General features: G+C 42.2%; 1 protein-coding gene across 1 annotated transcript in view; it reads left to right on the top strand.

Moving 5' to 3' along the window:
* Window positions 1-21,897, top strand: part of TGFBR2 (transforming growth factor beta receptor 2) — a 95,357-nt gene that overhangs the window by 51,326 nt on the left and 22,134 nt on the right. The window contains exons 4-5 of the mRNA XM_024743445.1: window positions 18,545-19,344; window positions 21,238-21,379. Coding sequence (XP_024599213.1) covers window positions 18,545-19,344; window positions 21,238-21,379 — 942 coding nt within the window. The remainder of the gene's footprint in view (window positions 1-18,544; window positions 19,345-21,237; window positions 21,380-21,897) is intronic.

The following is a 21,897-nucleotide window of genomic DNA, read 5'->3' on the forward strand; positions in this document are numbered from 1 at the left end:
TTTTTTTTTTTTTTTTTTTTTTACAGGATGGAACTATCAGTAAATACGTCCGTTATATCTAGTTTACTTAGGAACCAGGACTCTAGAAACCACTCTGACTCAGAGTTCACCTGCTGTGGTAAAATGCTCCTGGCTGACCCACAAGCTGCCTGCAGGCCCCACAGGACCTGGAGAGGCAGAGAGCAAGGAGACGAGGAGACAGGGACTCCTGGTAGCCACAAACGCTCCTTCTTTCCTTTCTCATTGTTGTCGAGTTTCTTTTAAATGAAAACAGCCTCTTTGGTTTGCAGGCCTAAAGCTGGCAGGAAGACAAATGATTTTTTTTTTACAATATCAGACACGCGGTTTCCTGTCTCTGTTTAACTTGCTAGCAGATCATCTCAGCCAGCTGGGTCCCCCTGGACCTGTTGTGACCTTAATAACTTTGCTTCCCGCCATCCAGCAGACCCACTCCGGGTGTGGATCACGTGCCTTGCGTACTGTATGGACTTATCTTGGGTTCTGAGTTGGGGAGGGCTTGGACGTGCTGCCGATCTCATTTTGTGTTCGTTCTGCTCCAGCATGCGGCAGCTGGCTTCTTGGGGGAAGCTCTGAGTTCCTGCGTGCAAGAAACCAGCAGAATGATATGTGCTCTGGCAGCTCTGGGCTCTGGGTGTGCTGCTGCCTTTGAACTGCGCCCTCATGACTCAAAATAGCTGGCTTGCCAGCTGTGCTTTTTTGTTTCAAGAGAAACAAACCAGATTTACTTTCTGGTCTCAATGCAAAAGGAAAAGAAACCTAAGTGTGGAAATTTGGTGGAGAAAAGTTGTTAGAAGAGGAAGAAAATTATGGATTAAAGTCACTCGTCTCATTCTGGGGAAGAGAAATCTCTTCTGGGGAAGAGAAATCCTTCAGTGCTGAAGGAGACTTGGGTTGTGAATGAGTTAGAAGCATCCTCTGAATCCCTGAATACAGCCCCATGTCTGGCCAAGGAAATTATAAAGATTGGACATGCCAGAGGGCACTGTGACTCAGTCCAGTGAGACTTAGCATGTATTTGAAGTGTCTTCAGGCAAAGCAACTGGCTTCTGTAGGGTATTTTTTTTTCCCCCTAAGCAGCAAAGTAAACAAAGATGCTCTGAGGCCAGATGTGGTTGCCAGCTGTGAATATTTCTACCCTGGAACCTCATCCTGACGTGAATCACAGCCGAGTGGAATCCATTAAGGACACAGTCTGTCTCAAACCCCATCCCCTAGATGTGAGTGACCAATAGAACAGTTGAGCCAGTAAGGCTGGCGTTGCTGCGAAGCTGTGGTGAAACGTCTGCAGTCTCTCCTCTCACAGTGGCCTTCTCGTGTTCTGTAAACAACACACAGATGGGTGATGGCAAAAAGGGTCTGGGAGATTGTTTGCTACTTTCCAAGTACCTCAGTGTCCCACCAATGGAAAAACACTGGAGCTCGCTAACCACTGGGAAACTGACCCTCATGTCCGCCCGTCCTGAACTCCAGAGGCTGTATTTACCTCCAGCTGAACATCCGGCCGACTGGCTCTTGGAAAACCTTTTCTGATCCTCAAATAACTCTTACATGTTGCTAATTATGTAAAATCTCAGTGTTCCCAGCAATAATTATGCCTTATAAAAACTAATATTAACTTTTAAAGAAACAATTCATATTTGCTTCTTTACTTAAAAAAAAATACATACACCTCATGCCACTGTCTCCAGTGTCAGGAGCAATGGATCCTAAATTTAGTGATTAAAATTCCTTCCATGCCTTCTCTTTTTTCCCAGGTTCCATCCCAGTCTCCCGTCAGGCCGAAGCCGTTGTTCTCGGCCTTGGCTGCACATTGGAACCACCTGAGAAGCTTTAAAAATGGCTCATTAACTGGGTCTTAGCTCTGCAGTTTCAGATTTAATTGATCTGGCGCCTGGTGTCAGGAATAAAAAAACAACCACCCACCAGGACATTCTAATATGCAGCCAATGTTGGGAACCACTGAATTCAAGGCAGTTTGTTCTGCCACATCTTTTTGTATTTTTCATCATGTTCCACATATAACTTGAAAGAGGATGGTAACAATTAGAGAGCAGTAACCACCACAGGAAGTAGCTAAATTCAGCCCTCCAGGTTAGAGGAGAAGAAAAACAAGCAAACTTGCACCTGGCTCACCCCCTCCCTGGGGAATAATAGGATTCCTTAAAACAGGATGTCACTGTGCTTGCCACACTTTACAAGCGAGTACCTCAGAATGAGGCCGCGGGCCTCACTGGGTAGGCATCTGAGGTTTTAGAACTGGTGAAACGAGATACATTCAGGGCAGGCACATTCGCAACCTGAAGGTGTGGATGGCAGGGTCTGGGTGCCAAAACCCAACCACACTGTGGTTCAGGTGGAGCCAGAGAGGAGGCAGGAGGTGTTTCGGTGACGTGACAGGTATTGATAATGTGCATAATTGATGTGCTTTTCTAAAGCCGGGGGGCCTCCCTGTTGGAGAGGATAGTAGGGTAACTCAAGCCCTCTCTCTCTGTTTTCAGGTTTCCTGAAAATATGAAGGGCCCCTAGACAGGGTGGAAGATATGATCCAGACAGGCAGCCAGGAAAAGAATGAGAGAATCGGGGCAGCTGGGGGATCTTAACAAAGCCCAAGCTAAGTTAGTGGTCAAAGGACTCTAACGCAGAGAAGGGAATGAAAAAATCCTGCTGCAGAGAGCACAGGTCAGCCTGTGGAGGATAGATATTTCATAGGACGTGTCATTGTGTTGTGGGCAAAGCCTGGCACGTTTCAGGCTCCCTCTTCATGTAGGAAGGACAATCAGTACAGGGCAAGGAATGCTAACGGCAGGGACAGGATCAGGGTTCTAACTGCCTGAAATGACCGAGATACACGTCAAGCCAGGCCTGTCTGTCCACACAGTTGATGGCAAAGGAGCAGCTTATCAGAAAGGTGGCTTGGCATCTGCTCAGGCGATAAAGACCCAGGGGGTTAGAGGGGAGTTAAGGTCATTTTGAAATTGGGGTGACCTGATGGAGAGAATCAAAGGGAAACGAGAGCACACAAACCAGCAGTAGTCTGTGCTCACTGGTAAGAACGGTGAGAGTCCTGTTACCTGTCTACACGGATTACGTCCCACGTATTGGAGCTGGGTCTGGTGAAACGTCACAGAGAATCTTGAGAAGCAAGAATGATTTCAGAGACCAGAGCACTTTATACTTAGACCCGGCATGTATGGGATGCCTGCTCCATGCTGGCAGGCGGGAGTCTGATAAATGTGCCAGACTTTAGGGTCTGATAAATAGGTCTTTTTAGGAGTGATTGAAGAAGACAGAGATGTTCAGTCAGCTTGAAAATGAGATGATTTAGGGAAATGCGTTAAATGCCTAACAGCAGTTTGAGAGCTGCCATCCCATAGAAGAAGGAGTCATTGCATTGTCTTTTGCTTTAGAGAATAGCACGAAAGCCAGTAAGTGGACTTACGGGAAGGCCATATTTGATTATAAAGAATATATTTAAAAATATCCCAATGTTGAGACTTTCTCCTAATAGGTCTATTGGGGTTAGATTATGGGATGATTTATAGAGGAGTGGAGTCCCTCTGTCGTAACACTTACAACAGAAGTTTCCTCTGTACCTTTCGGGAATATTCTGGAAGAGGTTGTCATACTGGATTAGACTACATGTAAGACCCTTTTGTTGGGGAGAGAGGTAGGGAGGAAATAACCTAAAGGAGACTCTGCAATGGGATGTGAGGTGAGGCAATAGCTTAGTTTTGAAATACGTACAATTGGAATAAAACAATCAAATGGACTGGAAAGAAGAATTCTTCCATCATTTGGGGAAAATGTATTCTCAAAGTCTGTCTAGAATGTCAAACAGTGCTGTCCATATGCTGGAAGTTAAATTAAGCCCTGCATGCCCAGTAAGCTACTGTCCTGTTGTTTAATTAAAATGATTTTTTATTATTTGCCTGAATTTAATTGTTTACTTTTTCCTGAGATGATGGATGGGGAATTATATCTCATTCTACACTCCTCTTGAAGTTCATTTGACTAGAACATTCTTATGGACCATTTTCTCATTGGCTAGCACTGAATACAATTGCCCTAGGGCTTTGCAAGCAAGTCCACTGTGAATGTTCTCCGTAAGAGGGAAACAACTCTGTGGCAGAATCCCAAGGGATGTTTGCTAAAACAGTGCTTCTCAAACTTTACTGTGTAAATGAATCTCCTAGAAAACTTGATGAAATGCAGATTCTGCAGTCAGCAGTGTAAGGGCTGAGATTCTGCGTTTTCAGTAAGTTCCCAGGTGCTGCCTGCTGATACTGCTGGCCTGGAGACACCAAGAGATCCTTTTTGTACCGTGCCACCAGAAAATATGCAAAATATTGGAACTCCTGAGTTAGAAAGTATGTATACAGTGTGATGGATTGGGGTGTGTGTGTGAGTGAGAGATGGGGCAGTAACAGAGGAAAGCTGATAGGATGTGGAGTGTCACAGAATAAGGAGGCAATTTGCTTTGCTCCTTAAGAAATCCTGTATCTCTGCCTCTAGGGATCCCCATGTGTCTGTGCCCGGCCAGGGCTGTGACTCAGTAATGCTCCCTTTGTCTGTCAAATGAACAGTAAACATCTAGCGGATATCTGTACCAGTAAACATCTAGCGGATATCTGTACCTTTTGTTCACTTTCATCATTTTCTTTATTATAACTGGGTCCCACTTCACTAGATGTGATAAAACTGAATTTTGTCTCTGGGAAAACAGAATCCAAACCAGACAGCCAAAAAGCATCTGCCTTCCCTTCTCTCAGTGCAGCCAGACTGACTCCCTCCAAGTCCTTCTACCTGCTTTTTTTAAAAAATTGAAGTATGGTTGATTTACAGTGTTGTGTGACTTTAAGGTGTATAGCAAAATGATTCAGTTATACATATATATTCTTTTTCAGATTCTTTTCCATTATAGGTTACCAGAAGATACTGAATATAGTTTCCTGTGCTCTACAGTAGGTCCTTATTGTTTATCTATTTATATACAGTAGTTTGCATCTGTTAATCCCATACTCCTAATTTACCCCCTCTCCCGCACTTTCCCCTTTGGTAACCATAAGTTTGTTTTCAAAGTCTGCGAGTCTGTTTCTGTTTTGTAAATAAGTTCATTTGTATCATTTTTTTAGATTCCACATGTAAGTGATGTCATACGATATTTGTCTTTCTCTACCTGACTTACTTCACATAGTATGATAATCTCCAGGTCCACTTTTTTATGGCTGAGTAATATTCCGTTATAAATGTACCACATCTTCTTTACCCATTCCTCTGTTGATGGACATTTAGTTTGCTTCCATGTCCTGGGTATTATAAATAGTTGCTGCAGTGAACATTGGGGTGCATACATCTTTTCAAAGTATGGTTTTCTCTGGATATATGCCCAGGAGTGGGATTGCTGGATCATACGGTAGCTCTATTTTTAGTTTTGTAAGGAACCTTTCATACTGTTCTCCATAATGGTTTTACCAATTTACATTCCCACCAACAGTGTAGGAGAGTTCCCTTTTCTCCACACTCTCTCCAGCATTTATTGTTTGTAGACTTTTTGATGATGGCCATTCTGACCAGTGTGAGGCAATACCTCATTGTAGTTTTGATTTGCATTTCTCTAATAACTAGCAATGTCGAGCATCTTTTCATGTGCTTTTTGGCCATCTTTATGTCTTCTTTGGAGAAATGTCTATTAGATCTTCCACCCCTTTTTTAATTGGGTTGTTTGTTTTTTTGATATTGAGCTGCATGAGCTGTTTGCATGTTTTGGTGATTAATCCCTTGTCAGTTGCTTCGTTTGCAGATGTTTTCTCCCATTCTGTGTGTTGTCTTTTCGTTTTGTTTATGGTTTCCTTTGCTGTGCAAAAGCTTCAGAGTCCCAAGTTCTTTTTTTTTTTTTTTTTTTTTTTTTTTTTGCGGTACTCGGGCCTCTCACTGTTGTGGCCTCTCCCGTTGCGGAGCACAGGCTCCAGACGCGCAGGCTCAGCGGCCATGGCTCACGGGCCCAGCCGCTCCGCGGCATGTGGGATCTTCCCGGACCGGGGCACGAACCCGCGTCCCCTGCATCGGCAGGCGGACTCTCAACCACTGCGCCACCAGGGAAGCCCCCAGAGTCCCAAGTTCTTAAAAACCAACTTATACTACCTCTAAGTATACAGAATAGTGTCTGTAAATTTTTTTTTTTTTTTTTTTTCCGGCCACACCGCATGACTTGTAGGATCTTAGTTCCCTAACCAGGGATGGAACCCAGGCCCTCGGTAGTAAAAGCACAGAGTCCTAACCATTGGACCACCAGGGAATTCCTGGTATCGGTCAATTTTTGAATTGCAGAATCTGCTTTGATTATTCTTAGGGCTTTCCAAATTGCCTGATAAAATATTACTTGTTTAAGTCTAGTACTATTGTATTTTCTTCAAATTGTCAAAAAAGGCAACTTCTCTGTGTGCACTGAGAAAATCATGAAATCGAATCTTAGCTCAGTGTGGTGTCTGGACATATGATGGTTTAGAGGCAAAGAAGTAACGTGAAAGTATATCACTTAGAGTGTAGACTTGGAAAGCTCAAGAGAAGTCCTCTTCCAAGAGCTGCAGGGACTTCAGGATTTGAAATGCAGTCTCTGTTGTGTAATATCCTGCACAAAATGTGACCTGAAACCCCCGGCAGCAAACACAGCGTGGCAAAGAGCGATGATTTGGGGATGTACAGGAGACTTGGAATGAAAATCCTCAAATAAGCTCTTTTAACAAAATGTACTCTTAGGGCTTCCCTGGTGGCACAGTGGTTAAGAATCTACCTGCCAGTGCAGGGGACACGGGTTCGATCCCTGGTCTGGGAAGATTCCACATGCTGCGGAGCAACTAAGCCCGTGCGCCGTAACTACTGAACCTGCACTCTAGAGCCCGCGAGACACAATTACTGAGCCTGCGTGCCACAGCTACTGAAGCCCACATGCCTCAGCTACTGAAGCCCACATGTGTAGAGCCCGTGCTCCGCAACAAGAGAAGCCACTGCAATGAGAAGCCTGCGCACCACAGCGAAGAGTAGCCCCCACTCGCCGCAACTAGAGAAAGCCTGCATGCAGCAACAAAGACCCAATGCAGCCAAAAATAAATAAATAAATAAATAAAATAAATTTATTTTAAAAAATGTACTTTGTGTAGTCTCTTTGGAAATAATAGGGTTTGGGGACTGAATGTAAGAGTGCTTTTAATATTGTGAACTTCCTGTCTTCCCAATATCAAATCATCCTTTAAATATAAATTATATCATCAGAAAAGCAGCCATCTATCAGTGGATCTGTTTGTACAGTAGATGAGCGAGCACAGTGACATCTGGAGACTAAGAAACACTGAACAGGTGTAAAGGACCAGGCAAGATGAGGCTGTCGACGTATAGACCTTTTTTATCTGGTATGGCAGGTTCCCCCCTTTTGCCTTACTGTGCTGGTTGGTTGGGATCTGTAATTCATGTGACTAGAAATAGCTATAGTTGGCCTCAGTGCCTGAACTGTTTTTCAAAAGACTGTATTTAAAATGTCCGCATTACAGTAAGGTTTGCTGAGGATTGATGGTATATATATTCCTTATGGAGGCCTTTAGCTTTGTCACATACTTTCTCTGTATCTACTGAATTGATCATACAGTTTTTTCTCATTTAAATTATTAATGTGGTCACCGATAGGAGTTGTTTTCTTTGCATATTTGTTTTTAATTTAAAATAATACTTTTTATTTTATATCCTTGACTGGATTTGGGTTGCTGCCATTTTTATTTATTATTCGTTTTTTTAAATCATGGTACATGAGTGAGATTGTTCTGTAATTTTCTTATATTCTTTTTGTCTGCTTTTGGTTGTCCTATTTTCAGAGAACGCTTTTCCTATTCACTGAGTTTGTGTGACATTGAAATAACCTACTTCTTGAAAGTTCGGGGGTTCTCAGCTTCATCTAGGACAGGTGTGTGTTTGGGGCTTCGAGGGGAACACTGTTGCTCAAATGTTTTTGGAGACTTTTCCCCCCAATTTTTACTGGAAAAAAAATTAAACTTTCTGAAAAGTTGAAAGAATGGAACAATGAGCCCCTGAATACCCTTTCCCTTTCTCTCTATTTACCATGTGTTAACATTTTACCACCTTCTCATTTCTATGTGTGTGAGGAGGCACTGGGGGTGGGTGAGTGGGTGTATTACAGTCCACATTCAAATTTCCCCAAAGCAGTGGGGTTTCTGCTGTTCCAGTCAAGGACCACGCATGGCATTTGGTTATTTTGCCTCTTCAGTGTGTTTCTTTTTTTTTGTGACTCTGACTTGAAACAGGTGGGCCATTGATTTTATAGAGGTACATTCTGGATTTATCTGATGGTTCCCACTTGTTTAGACTATGATTAAACATTTTTGTAAGATTTCCACTGGCATTTTTACTGTAGGAAGTTTTTTTAGGGGGTTGACAATTCCACAAAAATCAAATTCTGACACGTGTATTCAGTCACTGATACTAAGAAATTTGACAGTAAAAGGCTTAAAGATAAAAAATTAGGGTTATACTGTGGAAGATTTTTAACTACTCAATTTCTTTAATGTTTGTAAGATTATGCAGGTTTTTCTTGGGTCAGTTTTAGTAAGTTACACATAAACTTTTAGGACTTTGACCAATATTGTTTTAAGATTTCAAACTTACCGGAAGTTTTTCAGATCCCTTGAGTCTTGGCTGTGCCCACGATTCTGTCTCCTCCGGGCCTTTGCCCTTGGCTGTGTATCAGTCTCACCAAGGTTTACGTGTTGTGTTGATCATGATACAACCCATTCAGCATGTTATTGATTCTCCCTCTTGTAACTTTGTTTTCTATTCCACTGATTTCAACTTTTATCTTTACTCTCTCTTTCCTTCTCTTTTCTTTGGTTGTGTAATCTTGTCCTTTTTCTAAATGCTCATATTGAAGCCTCTGTTGGCCAAAGATCCTGGGAGCTGCCGTCAGCATCCCTCTTGAATGACACTGCCCCTCCAACTCGCCACTAACTGCCACACCAGCCTCCTCTGCAAGGACCGAAGCTCTCTGTACACACAGGCTTCCATCTGCACGTCTAGGAAATGGGACCTGATTCAGATCTAGCAGTGTGGCTGCAGGGGTTCAGAATAATCCACGTGAAACCCAGTGTTTGGCATTTAGTAGGTTCTCAATAAATGAATGCTGTGCTTTTAAATATTACAATTAACTTGACTTAATTAATGACTTGAGACAGGAAATTCTCCTTTCCCACCAGCGTATCTCTCTTGAGCACAGTTTCCTTCTTTGGATCTCAGCCTGTTGCTTTAGATGAACATGTTGGCCTGTGAAAATCTCTGTGGTTAGCGTGTCACTGCCAACTTCAAGCATCTCTGTGGTTGTCTTGCAGTGTTCGCCAACGCACTGAGGTGTACAGAAAACGAGCATCTGTATCCCTTTCTGTGTCTTGGGTAAATTACTGTCTTGGTAAATTTTTGCCCAAACTCTTCATTGAGTGGAGGAATTGCAGAACTAATTCAAATATCAAATCATCTGTCAAATTCAGCTCTGTTAATTTGGTTTTTATCAAGATGCATTAACCAACCCACATAGGCATTTTTACTCTTGGACTTAATTTAATGTCCTTTTTACTATGTGATTTTTTGAAAAAAAAAAAAGAATTATAGAGATTCAGTTTTAAGTTCCTTTTGGTAATCAGTGTTGGATTTGGGCCTCACAGAGGACTTGAAAGCGCCTGGGAGCTACATGTTTCCATTGTGTTGCATGTATGTGCCCACCTGTGTGTGTGATTAGGCAACTTATTTACTTTTTTTTTTCTTTCTTATTTACTTTTAAGTCATTCTGGAGGAACCTATACCAAGGAATTTCCCCTTGAGGTTTTCTGCCAGTTTGTGTTTTTTTAATGGTGTACTAACATTTCTCTTTGACATTTGTCCTTAAAAACTATTTATCAAGATTCTGACATTTGCAAATGGCTCCTTATTTGCAAGTCAGTTTGGCTCCTCTATGTGGGACACATTTGGTTGGAAAATTTTGGAATTATTAAACGGGCCTTTGGTTCATTGCTAGGGAGACATCTTGGTGGCGTGGAAGGAACAAGGGCTCTGGAGCCACTCAGACCTGTGGGAAACAGGCTCCTCTCAGTTTCTTTCTTTTTTCCCCTCTTTCTTCCCTTCCCTTCCCTCTCTCTCTCTCTCACACACTCCCCCTTCTGCCTCTCACCCCCCAGCCTTTCTCTCTCTCTCCCTTCCCCTTCCTACCTCCCTCCCTCCCGGCCCCTCTCCTTCCCTCCCCACCTCCCTTCATCCCTCCCTTCCTTCCTCAGTAGCCTCCTCTATAAACCAGGGCAATGAACAGAACCTGACTTGGCTGTTGAAGAAATAAAGTGAGATGCTGTGATAAAGTGAATGTCTTTCCGCAGTTTGATAAAGCCCATGATAGGGGAGTTATCTCTGGTGTCCTTAAGAGAGTTCAGAGAATTTCCCATCCTTTTCCACTGCAGAGCTCGCCTCACACATGATAGAATCCACCCTTGTCCACCAATGACGGAGGGTATGTCATTGGCACCCGTATCCTTCCTTACTAACTTCCCAGAGAAACAGATGAGTCTGGAAATCTCTGCTCTAGGAAATCCTGGCAGAGAGGCTAGGGCTTGATGCCTTCACTCTGCCCAGGGCTCTCTGGTTTTATGTGTGTGCCCTGTACTTCTGGGACGTTTGGCGAAGACTGTGGATCTCTTCACAGTGATGTCTTCAAATGCATAAAATAGTATACACAGGAGTTCAGAGAAGATCACACATAGTGTAATACAATTATCAAATATTTAAAAATATAAATTTGTGATATAGTAATATTTACTTCTATAGTAATGGTTTAAATAACAAGATCTAGCATCAGATCGAACAAATTGAAATGGCTAAGTGATGAATATAAAGGATTCACCGAGGCCTCTGCAACACATGTAAAGCGGCATGAAAATATCAGTGATTTCTCTTGGTGACAAAGTCATAGGTGTCGCTAATGCTGGGAAATGTGAAATTTTAGTTAAATGTTAGAGAAAATAAAAAGATGTCATTTTGCCCGTTTAAATTTACAGACTCCCAGAAGTCTATCTCTGGAGCCCAGGCTAAGAAAGTCTGCTGTTAACAGTGGAGAGCTGCATGTGTATGAACCCTGGAAAAGTTCCCCTCGTTTGTAATGCCCCCCCCACCCCGAACTCTGTGTGGCTCAGTGTTACATAACAAGGGAGTGTCATGTGAACATCACCTTTTGGGCACTGGTTACCTGTGTGCCCAAGAAACAATTCATGGAGGGTTCCATATCTTGAGTGCCCTACATTCTAGGTCCTATGAAAGATTTTAGGGTTCTTCCTTGTGTAAGACTTTTCCTTCCCAGGCAGGGAAAAGATGCATATATGCAAGAACACTAGTCCACTCTGGTTCTTAGTTAAGAGCCAAGGGGAACAGTCTGCACACCCGACACGTTGTCTGAGAACTGCCCATAGTTCAGCGTTAAACCTTAGTGGACGGCCGTGAAATCACTTAGTCCAGCCCCCACTGAAGAAAACCACTTTATCAAATTGAGAGCTTGTATGAAGTCATTCTTAACCAGCTCCCACTGATGTGAAGTTTAGAGACAGTATGGCACGGGGTTAAGAGCGGGGGTCTCTAATCAAACAGAGCTTGAGAAATTATTTAAACTGTCTGACCCTTAGCTTCCCTATCTGAAAAATTGGGTTTATAATAATAGTATCTACCTCATAGGGTTTTTCTTTCAATTAAATATAAATATTATATAAAACTCTTGGCACACAGAGAAGTACATAATTTGTATTCGATAATTATGAGTTTCTGTGTAACTGGGGGCTGGCAAAAAGAAATACTTCCTGCTGGTCTCTGAGTAAAGGAGAAGCTAGCTTGTACCTACTATAGCTATAGCTGTTGGTTTTTCTAGGAGCAGCTCAAGGGTTAACTCAGAGTGTGTGGGTGGCTTCGGTTTAGATAAAGCCACATCCCAAAGCTTCCTTCCAGCCTGATTTGCTATTGTTAGAGTTTTTCACCACAGCTTTGAAGTTTCAAGATTGACAGATGATAATAGACAATTCCTGCCTCACCACATTTTTACCTGTAGGTTTTCAAAATGAAATCAAAGGGAATTTGAGGGGAAAGTAACACTTTGGTTTCTGACATTGAAGGGGGGATTTCTAGAGTCTTCTTCAATTAATAAATTAAAGGAGATAATCTGTTTTTGTGTTTCCCTTAGCCTGAAGAAGACTAGAAGTCAGCAAGGGAGACCCTTTTACATATATGGACAGGAATTAGAGAATAAAATTATCAGGGATACATGAACAGTTCATTTGGATGTTTTACACCCTTTAATGAATTGGAGACATAGCTGAGTAATTATGCAGTTAATATTAAAATTTTTTTCGTTGTGTTGTTTTCTCATATGTAAAAAAATATTCACATTGGACCAGAATGAAGCCTCTCCAAATTCTGCCAATGCATTGCAGGTTGTTAAAATAACACCAATAGAAGAGGGGCTAGTAAACTTTTTCTGTAAAGGGCCAGGTAGTAAATATTTTAGGCTTTCTGGGCCAGATATGATCTCTGTTGTATGAACTACTTAGTTTCTTTTTGTATTTAAACAACCCTTTAAAAATGAAAAATTCACAGCTCTTGAGGCTGTACAGGAGCAGCCTGTGGGCCCTGGGGCCATAGTTTGCCAACCCCTGCTGTAGAGCATAAAGAAAGGAAGGGATTTTTTGTTTTAATTGAAGTATAGTTGATGTACAATGTTGTGTTAATTTCTGCTGTACAGAAAAGTGATTGTTATACATATATATATATACATATATACACATTCTTTTTTTTATATTCTTTTCCATTATGGTTTATCACAGGATATTGAATATAGTTCTCTGTGCTATAGAGACCTTGTTGTTTATCCATTCTATATATAAAAGCTTACATCTGCTAACCCCAGCCTCCCACTCTATCCCTCCCCCCTTGGCAATGTCCTCTATGTCCGTGATTCTGTTAATTTTCACAGATAGGTTCATTTGTGTCATATTTTAGATACCACATGTAAGTGATATCACATGGTATTTGTCTTTCTCTTTCTGACTTCACTTAGTATGATAATCTCTAGGTCCATCCATGTTTCTGCAAATGGCATTATTTCATTCTTTTTATGGCTGAGTAGTATTCCATCATTGTATATATGTACCACATCTTCTTTATCCAAGAATGGGAGGGATATTGTCCCACATAAGTAATCATTCATTCAGCTTCTACAGGAAACATTTGCTGAGTACCTAAGTGCCCCGCCCTGAGTCAGCTGCTGGGTAGAGCCTGGTGATCAATACGTGTGGATTTACCCTTGTAGAGCTTACTTTTTCATGGGAGGACCAAGCAATCAGAGAATCAAACCCATTTATTTATAAGACATTTTATGTTGTTAAAGACAAGTGTCCACCTGAAGAAAACACGCCCATTGGATAGTCCAGATAGTAGGGGTGGAGTTATAGGAGAGGAACCTTACTTTCTGCTGCATCTCAATATCATTTCATCTGTCCCCTCAATCTTGATCTCCAGGTTCATTCTTTGTTGGACAAGACAGACCATCCATACTTCTCCACAAGATCTTCTGTTTCACTTGTAGTTCCAATCTTTCTTGTAATCACTTTGTCCCACCACACTGAAGCCTCTAGTCCCACCTGCCTTGGGTCCCACTCAAGCCTGACAGTGTAAGAACTTAGGTTTTCAAGATTCAATCACCAAATTGTTTCCTTCTTCCTATTTAAAATTTTCTTGAAGTATAGTTGATTTACAATGTTGTGCTAATTTCTTCTGTACAGCAAAGTGACTCAGTTATACAGACATATATATTCCTTTTTCATATTCTTTTCCATTATAGTTTGACACAGGATATTAAATATATAGTTCCTTGTGCTATATAGTAGGACCTTGTTGTTTATCCATCCTATATATAATAGTTTGCCTCTGATAATCCCAAACTCCCATTCCTTCCTGCTCCTCCCCACCTTGGCAAGTCTGTTGTCTATATCTGTGAGTCTGTTTTTGTTCCGTAGATATGTTGATTTGTATCGTATTTTAGATTCCACATATAAGTGATATCATATGGTATTTGTCTTTCTGTGTCTGACTTACTTCACTTAGTGTGATAATCTCTAGGTCCATCCATGTTGCTGAAAAATGGCATTATTTTATTCTTTTTGATGGCTAATATTCCATTGTGTGTGAGACACATACTACATCATCTTTATCCATTCATCTGTTGATGGACATTTAGGTTGTTTCCATTGTCTTGGCTATTGTAAATAGTGCTGCTATGTACACAGGGGTGCATATATCTTTTTGAATTATACTTTTGTTACCCAGGAGTGGGATTGTTGGATCATATGGTGACTCTAGTTTTAGTTTTTTTGAGGAATCTCCATACTGTTTTCCATGGTGGCTGCACCAATTTACATTCCCACCAACAGTGTAACAGGGTTCCCTTTTTTCTGCACCCTCTCCAGCATTTGTTAATTGTAGACTTTTTGATGATGGCCATTCTGACTGGTATGAGGTGGTACCTCACTGTAGTTTTAATTTGCATTTCTCTAAAAATTAGCGATGTTGAGCATCTTTTCATGTGCCAGTTGGCCATCTGTATGTCTTCTCTGGAGAAATGTCTATTTAGGTCTTGTGCCCATTTTTTGATTGGGTGTTTTTTTTGTAGTCGTTGAGTTGTATGAGCTGTTTGTATAGTTTGGAAATTAAGCCCTTGTCAGTCACATCTTTGCAGATATTTTCTCCCATTCTGTAGGTTTTCTTTTTGTTTTGTTTATGGTTTCCTTTGCTGTGCAAAAGCTTGTAAGTTTGATTAGGTCCCATTTGTTTATTTTTGTTTTTATTTCTATTGCCTTGGGAGATTGACCTAAGAAAACATTGGTACAATTTATGTCAAAGAATTTTTTGCCTATGATCTCTTCTAGGAGCTTTATGGTGTCATGTCTTATGTTTCAGTCTTTAAGCCACTTTGAGTTTATTTCTGTGTATGGTGTGAGGGTGTGTTCTAACTTCATTGATTTACATGCAGCTGTCTAACATTCTCAGCACCACTTGCTGAAGAGACTATCTTTTTCCCATTTTATATTCTTGCTTCCTTTGTTGAAGATTAATTGACTGTAGGTGTGTGAGTTTTCTTCTGGGCACTCTATTCTGTTCCATTGATCTGTATGTCTCTTTTTGTGCCAATACCATGCTGTTTTGATTACTGTAGCTTTGTAGTATTGTCTGAAGTCTGGGAAGTTTATGCCTCCTGCTTTGTTTTCCTAAGGTTTGCTTTGGCTGGGTCTTTTATGGTTCCATATAAATTTTAGGATTTTTTGTTCTAGTTCTGTGAAAATGTCAGGGGTAATTTGATGGGGATCACATTAAATCTGTAGATTGCTTTGGGTAGTATTGCCATTTTAATAGTATTAATTCTTCCAATCCAAGAGCGTGGGATATCTTCCATTTCTTTGAATCATCTTTAATTTCTTTTATTAATGTTTTGTAGTTCTCAGCATATTAAGTCTTTCACCTCTGTGGTGAAGTTTATTTATTTATTTTTTTTTGATGTGCTTTTTAAAGGGATTGTTTATTTACATTCACCTTCTGATATTTCACTGTTAGTGTAAAGAAATGCAACCAATTTCTGTATGTTAATCTTGTATCCTGCTACTTTGTCGAATTTGTCTATTCTTTTTAATACATTCATGTATCTTCCTCAAAAATAGTGATTTTTTTTCCCTTTTGGTTGCTGAAATCCTGATGTTTGGGGGTACTTTTCATGTTTTTAGTGGCATCAAATAGATGTAAGACCTAAGGCTTTCATCTAGAATAGTCAGTGGAAGTTGGCATTTCCACTTAGAACTTCTCTTAAGAATAGGTAGTTAATCATAGTGCCACTTGACATTGTCTTAGTTTCATTTCTCTCTGTGCTTCATTAAATGAAGGCATCAAATACCATTTAGGTAATGGGTTCCCTTTGAGAGATTATCTCCGTTCCACCTGGACTGTATTCTCATCACTTTTTAAAATACACTGCCAGTAGGTGAATACTGCCAGTTATATAATATGAATCCGTCCTTGGACATGATGTCTGGTCCCAAACCACCTACCCAAACTTTCCTCTCTATTCCTTTGTGCACAGTTGTCAGTTTGGGACTCCTGCTCTTCCCTCAGGTAGATCCTGTATTCTTACTTCTTCACATAACATTCCTTCTGCCATCATTGACTGCTTCCCATCCTTCACTGGCCAGCTCACAGTCCTTACCACTGTGCCATCCCTGTCTCTCTGTCTTTCCCACACTCCAGCATAGACGGGGGCACGCATTAGCTTCCATCCCAGACTGCTGGATGTTGCTAGGCAGGTGTAGACACATCCTAACTTCTCTGCTGGGTCATCCCCACTTTGAGGGCTGTCCCATCCCCTAGTAGGACCTCAGTAGTGCTGTGTTTAATGAATGAATCTAGCTTCTGAGCATGAGGACTGCTCCTTAGTGGGCACCTTTGAGAGAAAATGGATGACTGATAAAGTAATAGAATTCTGGCATCCGTTTCCAGTGGAGACAGGCTAGCACAAAGCTCTCCCTGAACTATAACTATGTTTCCCTGACTCTTGCCCACTGAGCATCTCCATCCGCGTTCTTCTTCCCAAGAAGAAAACTATTTAACCAGAGCCAACCAAGGCCAGCTTATGAATCAAAGTTTGAGGAACAAGACATTGTAGTTACTTAGCTGATGATAAGGGCTCTTCTCCATCCCCCACAGAGCCTGCCTCACTGGTCCCAGTCAGGAAACTGGCCTGCACTTCCCTTCTATAACTTCTCTCACTAATGTTTCCATTATTGCTACTAAATATCCCTGTTCTATGAAGCTATAAATCACATAACACTGAAAAGAGAAACATTATGGGGATATAAGGTAACCGACTTCCAAAGAGACCCTTACCACAGACCAGTAGGCCCAAAGCTGATGTTTCACGGTAGCCTGGGTGTTGAGCAGAACAGGACAAGTTAGAGTTTACAAAAGAGCACAGACTGCGGCAGGACTGTGGCTGTCTCTTTGTTTTCACCAGATACCATATACGTGAGCACTCTGGAGGCAGGAGTTGTCATTTTCTGTATTCCCCAAATCTCCTGCAGTGCTTGGAGCTTAGCGAACACTCAGTAAATGCTGCATCCATTTATTCAACACTTATTAAGGCCCTCGTGTGCTAAGTGCTGGTTACAGTCATGGAGAAGAAAGGCATCGTCCCTGGCAGCATAGAGCTCTCAGTCTGCAGGGGTGGGGAAAGTAGGGAAAGGCAGATATGAAACCAACAAATGGAGTCATAGTTATTTAACTCAAATTGTGCTCACTTCTTGCACAGGAAAAATGTGGCATGCTATGAGAATATATAAAATAGAATGTTTTCCTCAATTTCCTTTAGGGAGTGACGTTTAAGCTGAGTTTTGTGGGGGGTTTTTGTGTGTGTGTTTTTTTTTTTTTTTAGCAGAGAAAGATTTATTGCAGGGCCATGCAAGGAGAACAGGTAGCTCATGCCCACCCCACCCCCCAAAACCCCAAATCTCCCGAAGGGTTTCAGCGAAGCATTTTTTAAATTGAAGTATAGTTGACTTACAATGTTGTGCTAATTTCTGCTGTCCAGCAAAGTGATTCAGTTATATATATAGGTACATCCTTTTTTTAACATTCTTTTCCATTATGGTTTATCCCAGGAGATTGAATGTAGGTCCCTGTGCTATACAGTAGGAACTTGTTGTTTATCTCTTTTATATGTAATGGTTTGCATCTGCCAACCCCAAACTCCCAATCCATCCCTCTCCCACCTCCCCTACCCCTTGGCAACCACAAGCCTGTTCTCTGTGTCTGTGAGTCTGTTTCTGTTTTGTAGATAAGTTCATTTGTGCCATATTTTAGATTCCACATGTAAATGATATCATATGGTTCTTGTCTTTATCTTTCTGATTTACTTCACTTAGTATGATCATGTCTAGGTCCATCCATGTTGCTGCAAATGGCATTATTTCATTCTTTTTTATGGCTGAGTAATATTCCATTGTATATATGTACCACATCTTCTTTATCCATTCCTCTGTCGATGGACATTTAGGTTGTTTTTATGTCCTGGCTATTGTGACTAGTGCCAGCAAACCATTTTTAAAGACCAGGCGTGGGAGGGGCATCCCAGGGTATGTGATTAGCTCGTGCACAATTCTCTGATTGGTTAATGTTGAGTTTTGATTTCTAAGATGGGTTTTGAGGGAAGAGTAGGAGATATTGACTAGATGGCCAGAGGCAGGCAAGACTGGACAAATGCACACTAGCATCCATGCCTGTAATAAAAACTCACCATATGCTGTCCACAGAAACTGCTGAAGGTAAAACCTATGATGCTTGGGGTGTGGACCACTTCCTTCCAGTGCACACCTGCTGACCCAGCTCCTTCTCTCCTTTGTTTCCACCTTAGAATACGCCACCAACAACCCCGACTTGCTGTTGGTCATCTTCCAAGTGACAGGTGTCAGCCTCCTGCCGCCGCTGGGCATCGCCATTGCTGTCATTGTCACCTTCTACTGCTACCGCGTCCACCGGCAGCAGAAGCTGAGCCCGGCCTGGGACTCGGGCAAGCCGCGCAAGCTGATGGAGTTCAGTGAGCACCTGGCCATCATCCTGGAGGATGACCGCTCCGACATCAGCTCCACCTGCGCCAACAACATCAATCACAACACGGAGTTGCTGCCCATTGAGCTGGACACCCTGGTGGGCAAAGGGCGCTTCGCCGAGGTCTACAAGGCCAAGCTGAGGCAGAACACGTCTGAGCAGTTTGAGACCGTGGCCGTCAAGATCTTCCCCTATGAAGAATATGCCTCCTGGAAGACGGAGAAGGACATCTTCTCGGACATCAACCTCAAGCACGAGAACATCCTGCAGTTCCTGACAGCTGAGGAGCGCAAGACGGAGCTGGGCAAGCAGTACTGGCTGATCACCGCCTTCCACGCCAAGGGCAACCTGCAGGAGTACCTGACGCGCCACGTCATCAGCTGGGAGGACCTGCGCAGGCTGGGCGGCTCGCTGGCCCGTGGCATCGCACACCTGCACAGTGACCACACGCTGTGCGGCCGACCCAAGATGCCCATCGTGCACAGGGACCTCAAGAGCTCCAACATCCTGGTCAAGGGAGACCTCACCTGCTGCCTCTGTGACTTCGGCCTCTCCCTGCGGCTGGACCCCACTCTGTCTGTGGATGACCTGGCCAACAGTGGGCAGGTAGGGCAGCCCCAGCCCCCTTGGGCCCCTCCCCTTGCTACTGGCACCCCTCCCTCTCATTTCCATCAGCCCTGCACTCTGACACTGGTCCAGGGAATCCAGTTAATCCTGACTGCACCCCGCTCTCGTGCCAGGGTACCTCTGCCAACCAGCAGCATTTCTCTCCCTGGTTCTCCAGATCCTTACCAGCTTAGGACAGGCATTTCTCCTTGAGTCAGTTCTCATTTCTCTTCCATTTGGACATTATTTTCCTTTGCTTCGAACACTGCTAGTACTGTATTTCTATCTTTTCCCTGTCTTAGGGTTGTACTCAGCCCTTGCTACTCTGTACTCTTGGTCCTTATATTGTTTTTTTTTTCTTGGTTTTGGTTTTTTTTGGGTCTTTTTTTTTTTTTTTTACCATTTTAGAAGGCAGTCTCCTTGAAGTCCAAATCCACATCTATTTGGTCAACATCCATCACAAGGCCTTGAACAGGGAAAGTGACCAGTAAGTATTTGTAGAGTGAGTGACGGACTGGGTGAAGGAAGAGTTCCTCTTTTGAAGCATCTCACTGATTAAAACTGAAACCTTTTTGGTTAAGGAGCTATGAGATACTAACATTACCATCATTCTTTATGTTTCACACACCGGAAGCTTGGCTGTGGATTAGAGTGAGGTGTTGAGAGCACCGTTGTTTCCTCTAACCGGGCTGAGGGGAGTGCTTTTGAAGCATCTAGTCACTGCTCAGGCAGCTCTCCGGGTCCACGGCCACACATCAAGTGTAGAGATAAACATGTTGAAACACGGACAGATTACTGTGCCAGGGTAACAAGTCATGCAATGACCTATTAAAAAGGAAAAGTTCTTCTAATGCATGCCAGTAAGAAGCGTTATTTGGGGTGATATGATCAACTCACTTGACATTCCCTGGATCCTTGGCAAGGTAGGATTTCATTGTTATTTAGTCAGTCTATACAAGCTGCATTATCAAACATTCAAGTGATTTTTTTTCCCCCAGAAGCATTTCTTATATGTTCCTATGTATCACAGTGTTTTCATACTACCAGTCATCGTTCAAATAAAACTACATAGCATGCCCATCCAAATTATAAAATGAGGGCTTCCCTGGTGACGCAGTGGTTGAGAGTCCGCCTGCCGATGCAGGGGACACGGGTTCGTGCCCCGGTCCGGGAAGATCCCACATGCCGCGGAGCGGCTGGGCCTGTGAGCCATGGCTGCTGAGCCTGTGCGTCCGGAGCCTGTGCTCCGCAACGGGAGAGGCCACAATGAGAGGCCCGCGTACTGCAAAAAAATAAATAAATAAAAATTATAAAATGACCAGGTTTGGGCTCTTAATGGAAATACTTTCATACAATTCAATTTAGCAGAGATTTTATGTAATTATATGACATGCTCGGCACACTAGAATGTGCCATGGGGTAAACAAAGAAGATTAAGACAATTCTCAAGTGACAAAAAATTAATGGCAATTATTATTTCCCCACAAATCTTGGAGTTACAAGGGTGAAAATATATTTAATTTGCAAAAACAAAAATCATCATCAAAAGTATCACTGATGTGGTCGCTCAGGTTCTCTGCAAGGATGTTATTGTATACATGATATGAGGACATATGTCACGGGGCTAAACAAAGCAGCTCTGGGGTTTGGCATTTCCTTATTGTGGCATTTTTTCCTTTATATTCCTTAAAACAATTATTTTTTAAATTCATTTATTTATTCAAAAAAATAATTACATAAGCTGTACCTTTCTGTACAGGTCTCGTTACTTTAAAAAGCATTGTGCTTTTTAAAGGTCCACTACCTGTGTAGGGGACAGACATCAGCTATATTTTGAAAACAGGTATGCAGCTGCAATTCAGTGATGGGCCTCAATGTCTTTTTTTGCTTTAGGTGGGAACGGCGAGATACATGGCTCCAGAGGTCCTAGAGTCCAGGATGAATCTGGAGAATGTCGAGTCCTTCAAGCAGACCGATGTCTACTCCATGGCCCTGGTGCTCTGGGAGATGACGTCTCGCTGCAGCGCAGTGGGAGGTAGGCACGGACACCGTCGCGGTGCAGTGGTGCCTCATGCGCCTTCGAGCGCGATGTTGTGCTCTTTGCTTCAACGTGGTTCCAGGGATACAGAGCGCTCATTGAGATCTGGTAGGACACAGCTATTCCAGGATGATCCGGAATGGTGCTAAAAAGCCTGGGTTTTATAGCTGAAAGCCAGGTTTGGAGCATAAAGCATTTTACCTCCTTTCCTGAAGTTTATAATTACTTTTCTCTTGACGCATCGCGCCACAGATATTTACGTATGTGGCAAGTGATGAACACTAGTAATATTTATAAGAATTACTTCTGTTTATCAAATGAGTACCATGATTCAGAAAAGTATCTGACTTTTGTTTCTTTTTGTATTTTAAGGTTTTTCAGAATTATATGGTACAGGATCTGGATTTGACTCAAAATTTACTTTTATGGACATAACTTTCCTTTGTTGAACAAAACAAGCAAAATGGTTTGACATATTTGTTTAGGTTTTGAAAAATCTAATGAAGAGAGGTTAT

This window comes from Neophocaena asiaeorientalis, unplaced genomic scaffold (genome assembly GCF_003031525.2).
Source record: "Neophocaena asiaeorientalis asiaeorientalis breed wild unplaced genomic scaffold, Neophocaena_asiaeorientalis_V1.1 scaffold332, whole genome shotgun sequence".
Classification (NCBI taxonomy): Eukaryota; Metazoa; Chordata; class Mammalia; order Artiodactyla; family Phocoenidae; genus Neophocaena; species Neophocaena asiaeorientalis.